Source organism: Ovis canadensis, chromosome 3, assembly GCF_042477335.2.
Source record: "Ovis canadensis isolate MfBH-ARS-UI-01 breed Bighorn chromosome 3, ARS-UI_OviCan_v2, whole genome shotgun sequence".
In the NCBI taxonomy this organism is placed as follows: Eukaryota; Metazoa; Chordata; class Mammalia; order Artiodactyla; family Bovidae; genus Ovis; species Ovis canadensis.
Window position 1 is genome coordinate 68,845,323 of NC_091247.1, and position 18,051 is coordinate 68,863,373.

The 18,051-nt window shown below is 33.7% G+C and overlaps 1 protein-coding gene across 8 annotated transcripts in view; it reads left to right on the forward strand.

Annotated features, from left to right (window-relative positions):
* The window catches only part of CCDC88A (coiled-coil domain containing 88A), a 120,893-nt gene that overhangs the window by 60,321 nt on the left and 42,521 nt on the right, over positions 1–18,051 (forward strand). For all 8 annotated transcript variants that reach the window (XM_069583296.1, XM_069583297.1, XM_069583298.1 and 5 more), the window contains exons 10-15: positions 1,243–1,401; positions 2,939–3,085; positions 3,677–3,821; positions 8,739–8,923; positions 14,188–14,325; positions 15,772–16,842. In XM_069583296.1, the coding sequence (XP_069439397.1) occupies positions 1,243–1,401; positions 2,939–3,085; positions 3,677–3,821; positions 8,739–8,923; positions 14,188–14,325; positions 15,772–16,842 (1,845 nt within the window). The remainder of the gene's footprint in view (positions 1–1,242; positions 1,402–2,938; positions 3,086–3,676; positions 3,822–8,738; positions 8,924–14,187; positions 14,326–15,771; positions 16,843–18,051) is intronic.

The window sequence follows — 18,051 nt, forward strand, 5'->3', positions numbered from 1 at the left end:
TAACCTTTATTTTTAGATATGCTGTGACTGCTGTTCCACTGCTTGGTAGCAGGGTTTTTTTGTGTTCCATCTAAAACAGTGATTCTCAATCTTTTTTTGTCTCAAGACCCTTCTTTACTCTTAAAAATTAATGAGGATTATTTAATGTGAATTCCCTTTACTGGAATTAACTATATTTGAAATTTAGTAATTGAAAAATATTTATTAATTCATTTGAAAATAATACTCAGCCCATTCCATGTTAACATAAAAATTATATGGTAACTAAATAACCATTATTTTCCAAAACAACAGAAAAATTAGAAGAATAGTAATCTTTTATATTTTTGCAAATCTCTTTATTTAATGCCTTCCTTAATTGAAGACTACTAGATTTTATATCTGTTTCTGCATTCAGTCTGTTAAGTTAATAACATGCCATATATGTAGCCTCTGGAAAGTTCCACTGTAACCTTATGAGAGAATGAGAGTGAAAACAGCAAGTACTGTCTTAGTATCATTATGAAAATAGTTTTGACCTGATGAACTCCCCAGAAGGCTTTCAGAGACCCTCAGATGTCTCTGGATCATGCTTCAATTATTGTTATTCAAAGGATTGCAGGAGGACTTTTTAAAGTTTGAATTTTAATATTTATTTCAAATGATGTAGAGATGTATACTAATCATATGCAAGTAATCATTCATGTGGAGGTATTTAAAAACTCAGCAGGATTTTGATAACATATCTGGATGGAAACAGTTCTTTAAAGTAACTAATGATCAACTTTTGTAGTAGTTTGCCTCGTCTATATTTTTACTATCTTGTATTTTGAAGTTAGCTTTTAACCTTAAATTCATTGCAAATAGTTATGTGAAGAGATTTACTTATTTTAAAATGTCCTGAATATTTTTTACAATCTTAGTAGTGAACATTATATATAAAAACTTGTATGTATGCATGTGTTTTTATATTTGTATAGAAGTGTATATTTTAAAAATACTTCTTACTCTTGGTTTAAAAAAAAAGACTTTATATATCGCATAAAAAAATAACTTAAGGTATAATATTTATACCAGAAAATTCACACTTTTAGCACTCTGTCTCCTTAACCACTCGGCTTCCTCGTCCCACAAAAATTCATACTTTTAAAGTACAGAAGTAATGGGGGTTTTTTGGTAAATTCATCGGATTGCACAACCTAAGCATTATCAATTTGAAAATAGAGAATAATATTTTAAATATTAGTATGTGTTTATATTTAGAACATGAATTTGCTTTCGGATGCTCGTTCTGCAAGAATGTATCGAGATGAATTAGATGCACTTCGGGAGAAGGCCGTCAGAGTTGATAAGCTTGAAAGTGAAGTCAGCAGATATAAAGAGAGACTACATGATATTGAATTTTATAAGGCAAGAGTTGAGGTATGTTGCATAATTTAAACAATTCACAATTTTTTTCTTTAAAAGTTACAATTTTTCAAAATGCATTTAAAATGCATTTTAGTAAATGTAAAGAACTCTTGAAAACATTGAGCAAACTCATTGAGCAATGCTCAATACCATCAGGTGCTTATTTTATGATAGATCAGCATATTGTTTAGACTTGTAAAAAGGAATTTTTGGACGCTATTCATTGGAGGTTTTATTTCATTCCTTTGTTTAATTAGCATTACAGGTAGGGAAGACTTTGAAGTTAAAATAAAGTATATATGCCTCTCCTAATTTTGAACTCATGCCTAGAAGTGAATGCTTCTGATTGCTTCTCGACTCAGAATACTAAATTAGGATCAGTGAAAGCAAAATCAGTATCTGTCTTCCTCTTCTTCTCTCTCTTCCTTCACCTCCCCAATGCCATTTGTCTCTTTATATGAATAAGTTAGAAGAAAACCAGTTTTTCTTATTTAATGGTTGCAATTCTGTGTTACATAAAGTTGAGTTTGATAGCAAGAATTTGGAAATCTTACTTCTTGCATTCTTTTTTCCTTTCTCAATGATTTCTTCTTTGTCTGTAAATAGAGGAGATTTTCATCAGTTTCGGTATGGGGATAACAAAGAAGGAGTTTGCAATATCAAGTGAAAACATTGTAAGAGAAAGTTAACACTTAGCCTGAATGTTACCAGAAAATAGACCCAATAGAGTGCAAGGATAAGCTGCTTGTTAATTCTTTTATACTTTTTTAAATGGGTGCATGTGTGGGACTATTCAGGGGTCCTCATGTGTGCCATTGTTTTAATATACTTTTGCTTGACCAGCTTATAAACGGCAGGCATATAACTTAGCAATATAGATTTGTGAACATGTCTTCAAAACATACATAGTAATTTTAAGATGTTTATGTAAAGTATTTTTTGATAAAGCCTTGGTTTATGATTTACTTGAATATTGATTGTAGTCTTGGTATTTTACTCAAACCCCCAAACTCTTCACTTTCAAGTAGAGAGAAACTTAAATCTATTTTATTAAATAAATTAAGCCCCAATTCTATGTAGATTTGCATCTTAAAAATCTAGACTACTTATACTGAGTTCCTTATCCTTGTGACTTAAGAATTTAAATATACCCTGACAATTTCATGTAAAATTATAGTAGACTCATCCTAATATAGGTGCTATTTGTTTACATAATTTTTTAATTAATTTATTTTTTATTGAAGGATAATTGCTTTACAGAATTTTGCTGTTTTCTGTCAAACCTCAACATGAATCAGCCATAGGTACACATATATCCACTCCCTTTTGAAACTTCCTCCCATCTCCCTCCCCTGTTTACATAATAATTTAAATTCTGGGAAATAAAGTGAAACCAACTATATTTGTTCCTCAGTACCTTTAATCTTGCATAGACCTGTTGATAAAGGTAGCTTAATGTCTTATTTTTTAACAAAGAATATGTTTCAGAACTTTAAAAATTATCATATTAACATTTGTGACCAATAAAGCCTACTTGAAATTTTTATAGGAATTAAAAGAAGACAATCAAGTTTTATTGGAAACAAAAACCATGTTGGAAGACCAATTAGAAGGAACTCGAGCTCGTTCTGATAAATTGCATGAATTAGAAAAAGAGAATTTACAACTGAAGGCTAAACTGCATGATATGGAAATGGTAAGTGTATAAGGTAGATCCATTACATAGCTTCTAAGTAAAAATTCTAAGATTCATCTGATTTCCCTATAGTGATAAGGATGGCTAGTGTTCTTAAGGTCTTAACAGAAAAGTGAGAACTAAGTAAATTAGATGCTGCTGATTTTATGTAAGTTCAGGAGTAGAAGAAATTTCTGCCTTTCTTACAAAGGGGTATTATTTATTAATTTTTCTGCTTCTTTTCAGAAACCCCTAATAAGATATTGTGTAAACATTTTTTAGACTATAGAAATACAACTATTGCTAAAATTTAGCATTGGATCAGAAGTCATTTGTTATGTGACTAGAACAATATAATGACTCTGAAGAAGTGTTTTCAGTGTCCCCAAAAATCACTTTAAAAGGAGGTCAGACAACTGATCAGTTTAATGACCAGCAGTAATAAATATACTTGATTATTATAAAGAGCTTCAAATTGTGAAAATTTTAAGGAACTCAAAATTTAACTTATACAGTTTCTGATAATTGAAATTTATAAAGTAATACAATATTAGCTTGAAATTGTACTGTTTCATAGCTTTCTTTTCTCTCCCTACTCTGCCAATAAAAAAGGAACGTGATATGGATAGAAAAAAGATTGAAGAATTAATGGAAGAAAATATGACTTTGGAAATGGCACAGAAGCAAAGTATGGATGAATCATTACATCTTGGCTGGGAACTGGAACAAATATCTAGAACTAGTGAACTTTCTGAAGGTATTTCTGATACTGTTTTATTTAAATGGATAAATGAATAAATGACATTGTATGTATGCTTACATTTCTGGATATTTTCTTACTGTTCTTTATTTTCCTTGACTGGAGATGTCGCAAAAGACCAGATATCTCCCTAGATAGGATTTCACAGAAGAATATATTAATTTCCACAATTCTGGGTTCGATCCTTATCTCTGTGTGTTTTACAGCTCAACTTTGAGTGCAGTAACAGATTTGATCCATTGTTTAGGCACTATTTCATGTTAATATCCCAAGAAGTGGGGTATCGGTTTATTAATGTATTTTGAGAGATATAATCATCTACTAAATAGAACAGAAAAGTCGTATCTACTGGTCAGCCTGTTCTTTGACTGTAGGCAAACCTAAATAGGACATCAGAATGTAATGGGAATATTCTTTGGTGAATATGTAGCCAGAATAAAGCAACTTAAGGACCTTTACAGTTACTTTCATCCATATGTGTCATCGCCATTTTAGGATTATACCTAACAGTTGCTCAAGCCCACTTATTCTTGGGAGGTAATAAAAGACCTCAGATAAATATTTAACTTTTGGCTCTATGTCTCTGTCTCCACATTAACTTGTCCTCTTTATTAAAGCTAGACACATACATACAATGTGGCCTTTTGTGTTAAAACTTTGAGTTTGCTAATACTGATATACTTTATTGAAATTATACCCCAGTCACATTTATTTCAATTAGACTGGTTCCCCAATTTCTCGGTAAACCAGTATATTATTATACCTGTTTTATTGTAGCAGGCTCTGAGAGCTTATAGCCTGGTGCTAAAAAATGGTAACTTCTGCAGATGACTTGTCATATTTATTACTGTTAGGCTTTTCCTAATTTTACACTTGGGAACCTAATTCCAAGTTCTGGGACCTCATGTAAATTGACTTCATAGTAAGTGATGATACTCAGCCAATGAGCTTGCCAAGAGGTGTTACATAAAACATTTGTGGAACTTTTTAATTGTATTCCATGTGAATTGAGTTACAAAGAAAACAATTCAGATTTAAATGTTTTCTACTGCGCTCAATATGCCAGCAAATTTGGAAAACTCAGCAGTGGCCACAAGACTGGAAAAGGTCCGTTTTCATTCCAACCCCAAAGAAAGGCAATGCCAAAGATTGCTCAAACTACTGCACAGTTGCACTCATATCACACACTAGTAAAGTAATGCTCAAAATTGTCCAAGCCAGGCTTCAGCAGTACGTGAACTGTGAACTTCCAGGTGTTCTAGCTGGTTTTAGAAAAGGCAGAGGAACCAGAGATCAAATTGCCAACATCCGCTGGATCATGGGAAAAGCAAGAGAGTTCTAGAAAAACATCTATTTCTGCTTTATTGACTATGCCAAAGCCTTTGACTGTGTGGATCACAAGAATCTGAGGAAAGTTCTTCAAGAGAATACCAGACCACCTAACCTGCCTCTTGAGAAACCTGTATGCAGGTCAGGAAGCAACAGTTAGAACTGGACATGGAACAACAGACTGGTTCCAAATAGGAAAAAGAATTGAAAGAGACACATGTACCCCAGTGTTCATTGCAGCACTGTTTATAATAGCCAGGACATGGAAACAACCTAGATGTCCATCAGCAGATGAATGGATAAGAAAGCTGTGGTACATATACACAATGGAGTATTACTCAGCCATTAAAAAAGAATACATTTGAATCAGTTCTAATGAGATGGATGAAACTGGAGCCGATTATACAGAGTGAAGTAAGCCAGAAAGAAAAACACCAATACAGTATACTAACACATATATATGGAATTTAGAAAGATGGTAAGGATAACCCTGTATGTGAGACAGCAAAAGAGACACAGATGTATAGAATGGACTTTTGGACTCGGAGAGGGAGAGGGTGGGATGGTTAGGGAGAATGGCATTGAAACATGTATACTATCATGTAAGAAACGAATCGCCAGTCTATGTTCGATACAGGATACAGGATGCAGGATGCTTGGGGCTGGTGCACGGGGATGATCCAGAGAGATGATAATGGGGTGGGAGGTGGGAGGGGGGTTCAGGATTGGGAACTCATGTACACCTGTGGCTGATTCATGTCAATGTATGGCAAAACCAATACAGTATTGTGAAATAAAGTAAAAATAAAAAAAAAAGAGTACATCAAGGCTTTATATTGTTACCCTGCTTGTTTAACTTATATACAGAGTACATCATGAGAAACTCTGGGTTGAAGGAAGCACAAGCTGGAATCAAAATTGCCAGGAGAAAATTAATAACCTCAGATATGCAGATGACACCACCCTTTTGGCAGAAAGTGAAGAAAAACTAAAGTGCCTCATGATGAAAGTGAAAGAGGAGAGTGAAAATGTTGGCTTAAAGCTCAACATTCAGAAAACAAAGATCATGGCATCTGGTCCCATCACTTCATGACAAATAAATGGGGAAACAGTGGCTGACTATTTTTCTGGGCTCCAAAATCACTGTAGATGGTGATTGCAGCCATGAAATTAAAAGATGCTTACTCCTTGGAAGGAAAGTTATGACCAACCTAGACAGCATATTAAAAAGCAGAGACATTACTTTGTCAACAAAGGTCTGTCTAGTCAAGGCTGTGGTTTTTCCAGTGGTCATGTGTGGATGTGAGAGTTGGACTGTGAAGAAAGCTGAGCGCCGAAGAATTGATGCTTTTTAACTGTGGTGTTGGAGAATACTCTTGAGAGTCCCTTGGACTGCAAGGAGATCCAACCAGTCCATCCTAACGGAGATCAGTCCTAGGTGTTAATTGGTAGGACTGATGCTGAAGCTGAAACTCCAATACTTGGCCATCTGATGCAAAGAGCTGACTCATTTGAAAAGATCCTGATGCTGGGAAAAATTGAGGGCAGGAGGAGAAGGGGACGACAGAGGATGAGATGGCTGGATGGCATTACCGACTCAATGGACATGGGTTTGGGTGGACTCCAGGAGTTGGTGATGGACAGGGAAGCCTGACGTGGTGCAGTTCACGAGGTTGCAAAGAGTCAGACACAACTGAGCAACTGAACTTAACTATTCAAGTAGTTAAAATTACACTGTTAGGAGTTTTCTCAGCTGTTAGGTGGGGACAGTAATAGTAAGGACTATCTGGTGGGGTTGTTGTGAGAGTTGAATTTGTTAATGAAGCTCTTTAGAACACCTTGTAAATAGCATTTGAGTGTTTTATTATTATTATTATTAGTTGTTTTGCTGCAGTCATAGAACAGAATATTAGTATAGTGTAGTTTTTTTAACTATACAAGGAACTTTCTAGAAAATTTGTTGAATGTGAAAAATGTAAAGAAGGAAATCAAAGTCACTAATAATTTCTTGCCTTTTATGTTTCACAAAATTTGCTTCTAGAATTTTTCTATACACACATTTATTTTATATATCATCATCAGTGTATATGTACAGTCAGGGTTCCTTTTTTCATCCAAAATATAACATAGACATTCTCCCATGTTAAAAATGTGTTGTATGCATCCTTTTTATTCTTTGTAGGATGGCTTGAAGTTTCTTTGAAGCACCTAGTAGTGAAAGTTTTGTTAGGGCATATCATGTTTTGTAGCCTAATCTTGTTTAATTGAAATCAGTTTTACTTAAGAAGACATGGACAACTAATAAAATTTATAAAGTCAGTGAGTATCTATGATACCAGCTTTTAATAAAAGATTAACAGTGTGCTGACTAGAACAAAAACTTGAAAGAATTGAGGCTTTCTTAAATCTTAGGAGATATTTTACTCTACATGATTTTAAAAAAAAGAATGTATGACTTGTGGGGATACATGGTTTGTGTGTGTGTGTGTGTGTGTGTGTGTGTGTGTGTTTGATTTTTATGATGGAGGATTTCAAACATATACAAAGTAGACAGACCTAGAAATGCCCTCCTGTATTTCTGTTCATTTCCTTTCCGGAAATCTAGGATTTCAAAATAAATTCTAAGTGTCATATTTCATTTGTGAATCCTAATATTTTTATATCTTCAAAACATTTAATGAGTCTATTATACAGTTATTAGAAAATAATTATTTTTGGCTTACTGGAAAACATTTCCAGATGTTAAAACTGAGTTTTCTTATTTTAAAAAATAGAATTCCAAAAGCTGCTTAGAAAGATGATTTCCCTTGGCAAAATGGACTGCTTGTTGCTCTTTATACTTAGTTAACTAGATTCTCCATTTAGAGAAAGACTTTTTGGAAGTGACCTGTGTATAGTACTATCTTGCCTTTCTCAGAATCAGATTGAGATTTTTTTTTTTCCCCTTCAAACTGTTTTCCTTTTTTTAATCTTTGAAGGTGTGGCATGGAATATGCTTTACACTTGTTATTTGAGTCACACAGTAACTCTGTTAGATACACAGGATAATAACTTTATTTTGTCCAAGTAAGCTAAGATTCATTGAGGTTAAAGTTGCTTTCTCATGGAATTAGGACTAAAAGTCTAGTCACTTCAGTCTAAATTTTGTACTTTTTTTCCCACTAGAATGCTTGTGGATACATACACGTGTGTGTGCTAGGTCGCTTCAGTTGTGTCCTACTCTTTGCGACCCTATGGACTGTAGCCAGGCTCCTCTGTTCATGGGATTCTCCAGGCGAAAATACTGGAGTGGGTTGCCATTTCCTTCTCCAGGGTGTCTTCCCGACCCAGGGATCGAACCCTCATCTCCTGCGTCTCCTGCATTGCAGGCGGGTTCTTTACCACTGAGCCACCAGGAAAGCCCCCACTTCTGAATGCATTAGAATTTAAAGATTTACCTGTATTTATCTCTGTTTTTTTATTGTGTCTATCTTGTATAACTTTATTAAAGTTAAGGATCAGATGATTTAGTGTATTTACACTAAGTATTTTAAATAGTGAAGAGTAAGCATAGTTTTACCAGTGTCATATTTTTCAATATTACAGCACCACAAAAATCCTTGGGCCATGAGGTGAATGAATTGACATCAAGTAGATTGTTGAAGTTGGAGATGGAAAATCAGAGTTTGACAAAAACTGTAGAAGAGCTTCGGAGTACTATGGATTCTGCTGAAGGCACCACCTCCAAAATCCTGAAAATTGAAAAAGAAAATCAAAGACTAAGTAAGAAGGTATAAAAATTAATGTTTAATATAATGTAAAAAAGGTATATGTAAAAGTAAATAGTGTTTAGATAGAACATTTATTTTCCAACTTTTATTATACCCTCAGTATTATTTTAACTTATTATATAGATCTCAAACTTATATAAATATGAAGTGAATGTACTCTTAGACTCATTCAAGTTCAACAGTTATTATCTTACACCTAATCTTACTTCTACCCTAGATACTGTCTATGCAACCACCAGATAATTTTGAAGTAAGTCCTAGATATGGTAATGTCTTACCAATAAATATCTCAGTTATAAATTTCTAAAAAGTAAGGAATTTTTAAAAAGAACAGATATGCTATCACACTTAAAAAATTATAGCTTTTGATCAGCATTTCAGTTTCTCAAATCTATTATGATTTAAAATTTTTTTTCATTTTTTGAATATAAGTATATTCAAATATTTTTTAAATATAAATCCAAATAAGATTGGTATGTTCAATCAGTTGATGTGTCCCTTAAGTCTTTTTCAGTCTATAGATTTACTCTTCTTTCCTAGTAGTTTTTCTGTTGAAGAAAGTGATGTTTGTAGTCATAGAAAATCATTGGTTTAGATCCCTTAATTAATCAGAGGGTACAAAATCCTGATAGTATATCATCCATTCTTAATTTGGTAGCTAGAGTGTTTCTGTAAGGAAAATTTCTTTAAAAAAAAAAATACTGGGTTAAAAAATAAACCACTGTTAGTTACTCTGAGGAACAACTCTTAGGGTGGGTAAAGTGGGATGAATGTTTGATTCTTGTCCTTTATTTACTGGTTTCCTAGTAATAAATTGGTTCTCTCATATCCTCCTGAGATAATTATTGAGTTTGTTGTGGTGTCATAATAAACTTACAGATTTAAAAATATTTCACATATTTTAATACACTGCATTTTTCTTACCCTCCCAACTCTTTTAAGCTGCTACCTGAATCCTTATGACATGACCTGAGCATTCCTGGAGAGCTTCCTTGCTGTCTGCTGTGACAGAGTGTTCTAGGTTCCTCTGAAACATTTCCTGCTTCAGACCTGGACACAGCCATTTCTCTAAAAAGCCCTTCTTTCTTTTAGTCGACAATGGTATTTAGAGGCCACAGTTTAGGGATAATGAAACCTGAATTTAGGTAGACTTTGAAAAGAAATAACAAGCGTACCTTATTTTATTGTATAGTACTTTATTGCACATCACAGATAATTGCTGTTGTTGTTGTTGTTTACAACTTGAAAGTTTGAGGCAACCCTGCTTCAAACAAGTCTCTCAGCACTATTTTTCTAATAGCGTTTGCTTACTTCATGTCTCTGTGTTGCATTTTGGTGATTCTCACAATTTTTCAAACTCTTTCATTGTTATTGTATTTGTTATGGTGATCTCTGTCAGTGATCTTTGATGTTAGTATTTTAATTGTGTTGGCGTGGCATAGACTGCACCCATATAAGATAGTGAACTTAATCAAGTGATGTGGTGTTCCAGCTTCTCCACTGACTGGTGATTTCCCCATCTCTCTCCCTCTCCTTGTACCTCCCTATTCCGAGACACAACAATATTGAAATTAGGTAACTAATAACCCTAGAGTGGCCTGTATGTGTTCAAGTGAAAGGAGTAGTTGCACATCTCTCACTCTCACAATCGAGTCACAAGCTAGAAATGATTAAAAATAGTGAGGAAGGAGTGTTAAGCCAAGATAGACTGAAAGGTAGGCCTCCTACACCAGTCAGCCAAGATGTGCATGCAAAGAAGTTCTTGAATTAAAAGTACTTTCAGTGAACTTTGAATGATAGGAAAATGAAAGAGCATTGTTGCTGATATGGAGAGTCTTAGTGGTCTGGATAGAAGACATGCCAGCCACAGCATTCCTTTAAGCCAAAGCCTAATCTAGAGCAAGGCCCTCTCTTTAGTTCTGTGAAGGCTGAGAGATGTGAGGAAGCTTCAGAAGAAAACTTTTAACCTTTTAGAGGTTGGTTTGTGAGGTTGAAGGAGAGATGTTTCCGTAACATAAAAGTACAGCACGTACTAAAGTAGAAGCTGTATTTAGTTTTCCAGAAGATATAATTAATTACGGTGACTACACTAAACTAGATTTTTAGCATAGACAAACGACCTTCTATTGGAACAAGATTCCATCTAGGACTTCCATAGCTGGAAGAGTTTAATTAATGCCTAGGTTCAAAGCTTCAAAGGACAGGTTTCTTCCCTGGCAGTCTCAGTGGCTAAGACTCCACACTCCCAATGAAGGGGGCCTAGGCTTGATCCCTGGTCAGGGAACTGGATCCCACATGCCACAACTAAAGATCCTGCATTGCCACAACTAAGACCTGGCACAGCCAAATAAATATATTTTTTTTTCTTTAAAGAACAGGCTGACTTTCTTGTTAGAGGCTAATGAAGCCGGTGACTTGAAGTCAGTGGTCATTTACAGTTTCAAAAATCGTAGGGCCCTTAAGAATTCTGCTTAATGTGTTCTCTCTGTACTTACTTTCCCTATACTCTCTTGATGGAACAACAAAGCCTGGATGACAACATATCTGTTTACAGTATGGTTTATTGACTATTCTAGGCCCACTTGTGAGGTCTACTGCTCAAACGAAAATTTCTTTCAAAATATGACTGCTCATTGACAGTGCACCTGATCCCCAAGAGCTCTGTTAGAGACTTAGGATTGAGATTCATGTTGTTCCATGCTTACTAACACAATATCCATTCTATGGCCCATAGATTAAAGAGTAAGTTGACTTTGAAGTCTTACTCTTTATTTTGTAAGGCTATAGCTGCCATCAAAAGTGATTCCTCTGATGGGTCTGGGCAAAGTCAATTGAAAACCTTCTGGAAAGAACTTACCAGTCTAGATGCCATTAAAAACATTCGTGATTCATGGGAAGAAGTAAAAATAACAACGGTAACAGGGGTTTGGAAGAAGTTGATTCTACCCCTCATGGATGACTTAGAGGCTTCAGTGGAGGAAGTAATTGCAGATGTGGAGAAATTAGCAAGAGAACCAGAACTAGAAATGGAGCCTGAAGATGTGATTGATTTGTTGCAATCTCATGATACAGCTATAATGGATTAGGAGTTACTTCTTGTGCATGAGTAAAGAAAGTTTCTTGAGACGGAGTCTACTGTTGAAGATGTGAAGTTGGTTGAAATATCAACAGAGGACTTAAATATTATGTAAAGTTGACAAAACAGTGGCTGTGTTTAAGAGAAGTGACTCCAATTTTGAAAAAACAAGTTTTTGTAGCCTTGCATGCTACAGAGAAATTGTTCATGAAAGGAAGAGTCAACTGACGGAGCAGACTTTATTGTTTTATTTTAAGAAATTACATAGCCATCCCAATCTTCAGCAGCCACTATCCTGATCAGTCAGCAGCCATCAGCATCTAGGCAAGACACTCCCCCAGCAAGAAGATTAAAACTTGCTGAAAGCTCAGGTGATGGTTAACTTTTTTTTAGCAGTGAAGTATTTTTTAAGGAAGGTATGTACATTGGTTGTTTTAGACATAATGGTATGGCACACTTAATAGACTACAGTGTTGGGTAAACATAGCTTTTAGAATATTCATTTGACTTGTTTAATCGTGATACTTACTTTATTGCAGTGGTCTTGATCCAAACTTACAATATCTCTGAGATACTCTATTTTCCTGTTGTGGGACAGTTAGACCAAGTAACTTATTTGTGCATAGCTTTCTACCTACACAAACACATACACACAGTATACATAAATAGAAATCATATTATAAAGACGTACATGATATTTTTATCATGAATACCCTCCATCATGTATACCCTTCAAAATGTGCTTTTACTTTTGTTTCCAGTTCTTGGTCACTGAAAAATATACTGTAATAAATATTCTCCTACATGTGTCAGCTATGTCTAGTTTTTCCTTTGGATTCTCTGTTTCTAGATTTGATTATGAAAATCTGCCTAGTTTTTAGACCAATAGCTTTGAATAGGTAGGTATTCATCACAGTAACCTTCAGCACGTGTTAAGATACGGATTGCTGAGCCCCATGCCCAGAGTTTCTAATGTGGTAGGGCCAGGGTGGGATAAGAATTCTCATTTCCAAGAAGTTCCTAGGTGAGACTCATCCTGCTATTGTGGAACCATGCCATGAGAATCACTGCCTTAGATAATGCAGATAGACACTTTGATTTTCTTGAAAGATTTTTTCTCTTTTAAAATATTTTTTGCATCGTCTTTAATTCATTAACCAAATAAGCATTTCACAATAAATTAGTGTTAAAATAGAAGTGGCCATTTAGAACTTGGAATGGTTTTCTTTTTGCCGCCACTATAAATCTGGAATTTTTATTTTGAAATTAACTTTAAAGTCTAATTAGTAAATTAGTGATTCCAGCAATTTTTGATTAATTCTTTGTATATCTTTTGTAAACTGAATGTTTCATTTGAATTCCATTAATATAGCAAATGAGTTTAATTAAATAAATACTATGCATATATTTCAGTATGTAATGTGAGAACCAGATTAGTTATTAATAACTTAAAGGTTCCTGATTGTGTAAACTTAATGTGAATTATTGAATAAGATTTGTGACTTTATGCTTTTGAGATATTAATATCATTTCTTAGAGTTTCTTACTGTTGTTACAAGGATTTAGGTAATATTTAAATGTGAAGTGGAATATTTTATATGTCTAAATCTTTTTTTTTTGGTTATCTGGTTTGAATATGTTACATAATAATGGGGAAATCACTAGTATGGCATATTTTGAAGTTGAATTTTTCACACTCATTAACCTCATACTTTGCTAGAGTTTTGCTCAAATCTTTTTTTCTCTAGTAGTCTCCTTTTTTTCTCTTTTAATCCAAATTCCTTCTTGTCTCATTTTCTCATCTTTTCCTTCTTGTGCACTAAATTCCTTGACTAATTAAATTTCCATTTTACAAATCCATTCAAGCCAAGAGAGTTTTTTTTCAGTATGTTTTGTGTATTCTTCCTGTGGCATGTGTGTATGTATGCAGTTGTATTTGTGTTTGTGTTTAGAAGTGGAAATTTGCCTTCAAAGATGCAGAGGACAAGAAAGATAATCATGTCTGTGTATTTTAGATAGCTGCTAAAATTACCTTGAAATACTACTTGAATTTTTCTATGAAATTCTTAAACTTCACTATTCTAAATCTGTCTTCTACCCTTTATTCAGTGATTAGCTTTTGTTTTTACATGGTTCCACTATTTTGAAATACTAATGATATATTGTTTTGTGATTTCATTTTCACCAGGTTGAAATCCTTGAAAATGAGATTATTCAAGAAAAGCAAAGTCTTCAAAATTGTCAGAATTTAAGCAAGGATCTAATGAAGGAAAAAGCTCAGCTTGAAAAAACGATCGAAACACTTCGAGAAAATTCAGAGAGACAGGTTCATAAATTTTTTTATTAAGCAACAGATCTTAAAACTTATTAACAACAGTTATTTTAAAGTTTGTGCAAGTAAAATTTTCGTAATAACATTAAATGAAATATTTTAGAACTTTTTAGATTTTAATGTAACTATAGTTTTACCTCATTTTCTATCCCATGCATTTTTGAAAAGTTGAAGGGAAAACTTAGAATTTTTTAAATTGTCAGTGTGCTTAATAGTTGTCTGATAGAAAATTTCATGGTACCTGTGCATGAATTGCTTTCCAAGTGTCAGTGGAATGAGACTGCAGATATTGAAGGCCCTGAATGAAATTGGGATGAAGTGCAGCTCTACTCTGATCCCACTGAAGTGGTGGCAGCAACTGTTCTGTATATTTTCATACTTGCTCTCAAGTTTTATTGGTCATTTACATGTTATGCTTGAAGAAACTGAGAATCAAATAGATTAAATAACTGGCTGTTTTAAAATTTCTAGTTTTTAGAAGTAAAATTATTTGTATTATCGAGCTATAGTCCTCAAAGTTGAAAGTGTTAGTTGCTCAGTTATGTCCAACTCTTTGTGACCCTGTGGTCTGTAGGCTGCCAGGTTCCTCTGTCCATGGGATTTTCCAGGCAAGAATACTGGAGTGGGTTGCTGTCTACTTCTCCAGGGGATCTTCCCGACCCAGGGATTGAACCATGTCTCCTGCATTGCAGGGGAGACTCTTTACCATCTGAACCACCAGGGTTAGTCCTTAGGACACCTGTAAAAATACGCATTTCCATAGAGCGATGGAACAAAAATTCTAGAGCTAAGCATGAATCTCTGTTTTTACAAGTTTCTCAGAATTGATTGTTTAACACACTGTATTTTAAGAACCATTACCATTATAATAGACCATACTATAAATTGGATGTTTTCATTTTTAAATGTACCAGGAATATTGTTATTTTGATGTTTCCAAATTAGAAATCTTTTAGGAAATGAATACACACAAATACATACACACACACACATAGATATACATATCTACACATATAATAGAGCAAATACTGTATTTACTGAGGTCTTCTTGTATATATGTATTGTGAAATTTCTTGAATGAATGTAAAAGCGTGTATCTTTAAGAAGATATGTGTATACATTTCATCTAGACTCATATTTGAATTTGAAACATATCACCACTATATAATCTGAAGATCATTTTGGTTAATATTCATCTCTCTTAACCGTTCCTGTACATTTTGGACTCCCTAAAGATATGAAATTTAAAGACAGTACATGTACATGGTGATCTCTCAGTAAATATTTGTCAGAATTAAAATTAAAATAGACAATTTTAGCACCTTTTTATGATCTGATTTCCCTGCGAGTTTTTGGAGGAAGAAAACTATGTAATTTTTAAATATTTAGTTCATGTTCCATTAAGTTTTAAATTTTCTCCTTTTTTTTTAACTAAATTAGATTAAAATATTAGAACAGGAAAATGAACATCTGAATCAAACCGTGTCCTCCTTAAGGCAGCGCTCCCAGATAAGTGCTGAAGCAAGGGTGAAAGACATTGAAAAAGAAAACAAAATTCTCCATGAATCTATCAAAGAAACAAGTAGCAAGCTAAGCAAGATTGAATTTGAGAAAAGGCAAATCAGAAAAGAATTGGAACATTATAAAGAAAAAGGAGAAAGAGCAGAAGAACTTGAAAATGAGTTGCATCATCTTGAAAAAGAAAATGAACTGTTACAGAAAAAGATAACCAATTTAAAAATTACTTGTGAAAAAATTGAGGCCTTAGAACAAGAAAATTCAGAGTTAGAAAGAGAAAATAGGAAGTTTAAAAAAACATTGGATAGCTTTAAAAACCTCACTTTTCAGTTAGAATCCCTGGAAAAAGAGAATTCCCAGCTTGATGAGGAAAACTTAGAACTTCGAAGGAGTGTGGAATCTTTGAAGTGTGCAAGCATGAAGATGGCTCAGCTACAGCTAGAGAATAAAGAACTGGAAAGTGAAAAAGAACAACTTAAGAAAGGTTTAGAGCTCATGAAAGCATCTTTCAAGAAAACAGAACGCTTAGAAGTTAGTTATCAGGGTTTAGATACAGAAAATCAAAGGCTACAGAAAGCTCTTGAAAATAGCAATAAAAAAATCCAACAATTGGAAAGTGAACTACAGGACTTAGAGATGGAAAATCAAACATTGCAGAAAAATCTAGAAGAGTTAAAAATATCTAGCAAAAGACTAGAACAGCTGGAAAAAGAAAATAAATCATTAGAGCAAGAGACTTCTCAACTGGAAAAGGATAAAAAACAACTGGAGAAGGAAAATAAGAGACTCCGGCAACAAGCAGAAATAAAAGATACCACATTAGAAGAAAATAATGTGAAAATTGGAAATTTGGAAAAAGAAAACAAAACCCTTTTCAAAGAGATTGGTATTTATAAAGAATCCTGCGTTCGTCTGAAAGAATTAGAGAAAGAAAATAAAGAGCTTGTGAAAAGAGCAACTATTGATATAAAAACTTTGGTTACATTACGAGAGGTAAGTTAATTACTTAAATTTCACACAAATTTTTAAATCTTTTTAACTTAGAACTTCTTTAAGCTTTATTATGGTAATTTGTATAATCTATTTATGGTTCAAAGTAGAAATTTAGAATTAAAAATTTTCCAAGTTTCCAACTTGTGTTAAATTAAGAAGTGAATGCAATTTGTATTTTTTAAGAAATTATACTAATAAGTTATCCATGTAGTATCTGACTTATTTCTTATAATTTTACACTTTTGTTTCAAAGTAATATTAAAATATATGATCAAAACTTACTGAATGTGATAATTTCTAGTTATTGAATACTGGCTATGTGCCAAATACTTGATAATTTTTACAACCAATCCTTTATTTCTGTTACCTCCATTAGGTTAGAAAACTGAGGTTCAGAGACATTAAATAACTTATTTAAGAACAAAATGGTAGGTTTGGATTTCTGGATTCACATCTAGATCTTTCAGATTTCAAAGTCCCTTGGATTTTGACTGAGAGAATATAAGCAAGAGAATGCAAATCTGGTCAACACCGAACAATTGGTAGTTGGTTGGATCGGTGTATCATGAAGGATTCTAAAATTTATAGGTAATAAATGGTTGGTGTAGCTCAGAAGAGAGCAAATAATGTTTATTTGCTATCCGTATGCTCTACTATATATGATAACCTTTTAAGTTCAATTTAAAAAAAACAGCATTCTGGCAGATGCATGCACTGGGAAATCTGCCTTTCTGCTAAAGAGACGTTGAAAAGGGATCATTATTATCCTTTTTCTTTTTCCTTTCTGTTGTTCTACAATCTCACACACATAAACAATAGGTTCCTGGTCCCCACATCTCTTAAGAATTCCCCGTAGTTATTCAGATCAATGTCAGGCCTCCCACTGGGAGAGGGGTGCTTGTGATAGGAGAATATATGTTGTATCCAGCATATATTCATGAAAGAAATACGCACTAGAGTTCTAGTTCACTATGAAAAGTTAATGGATGTATATTGTTTCCCCCACACTTTTCAAACCTAAGGTGTGTAATCACAAGTATAAGTTTCTCCTTTTAGTTTTTAACATTAAGAAGTTAAAAAGTATTAGCAAAATAGAAGAAGGAAAACATTGCTCTTTGAACTGGGTTATAATTTTTTTGCTTGACTATTTTTTAATTGATAAAAAGTTCAGCAACAGCCTTTCTGTCTTTCCTGGTTTAAATTATGTGT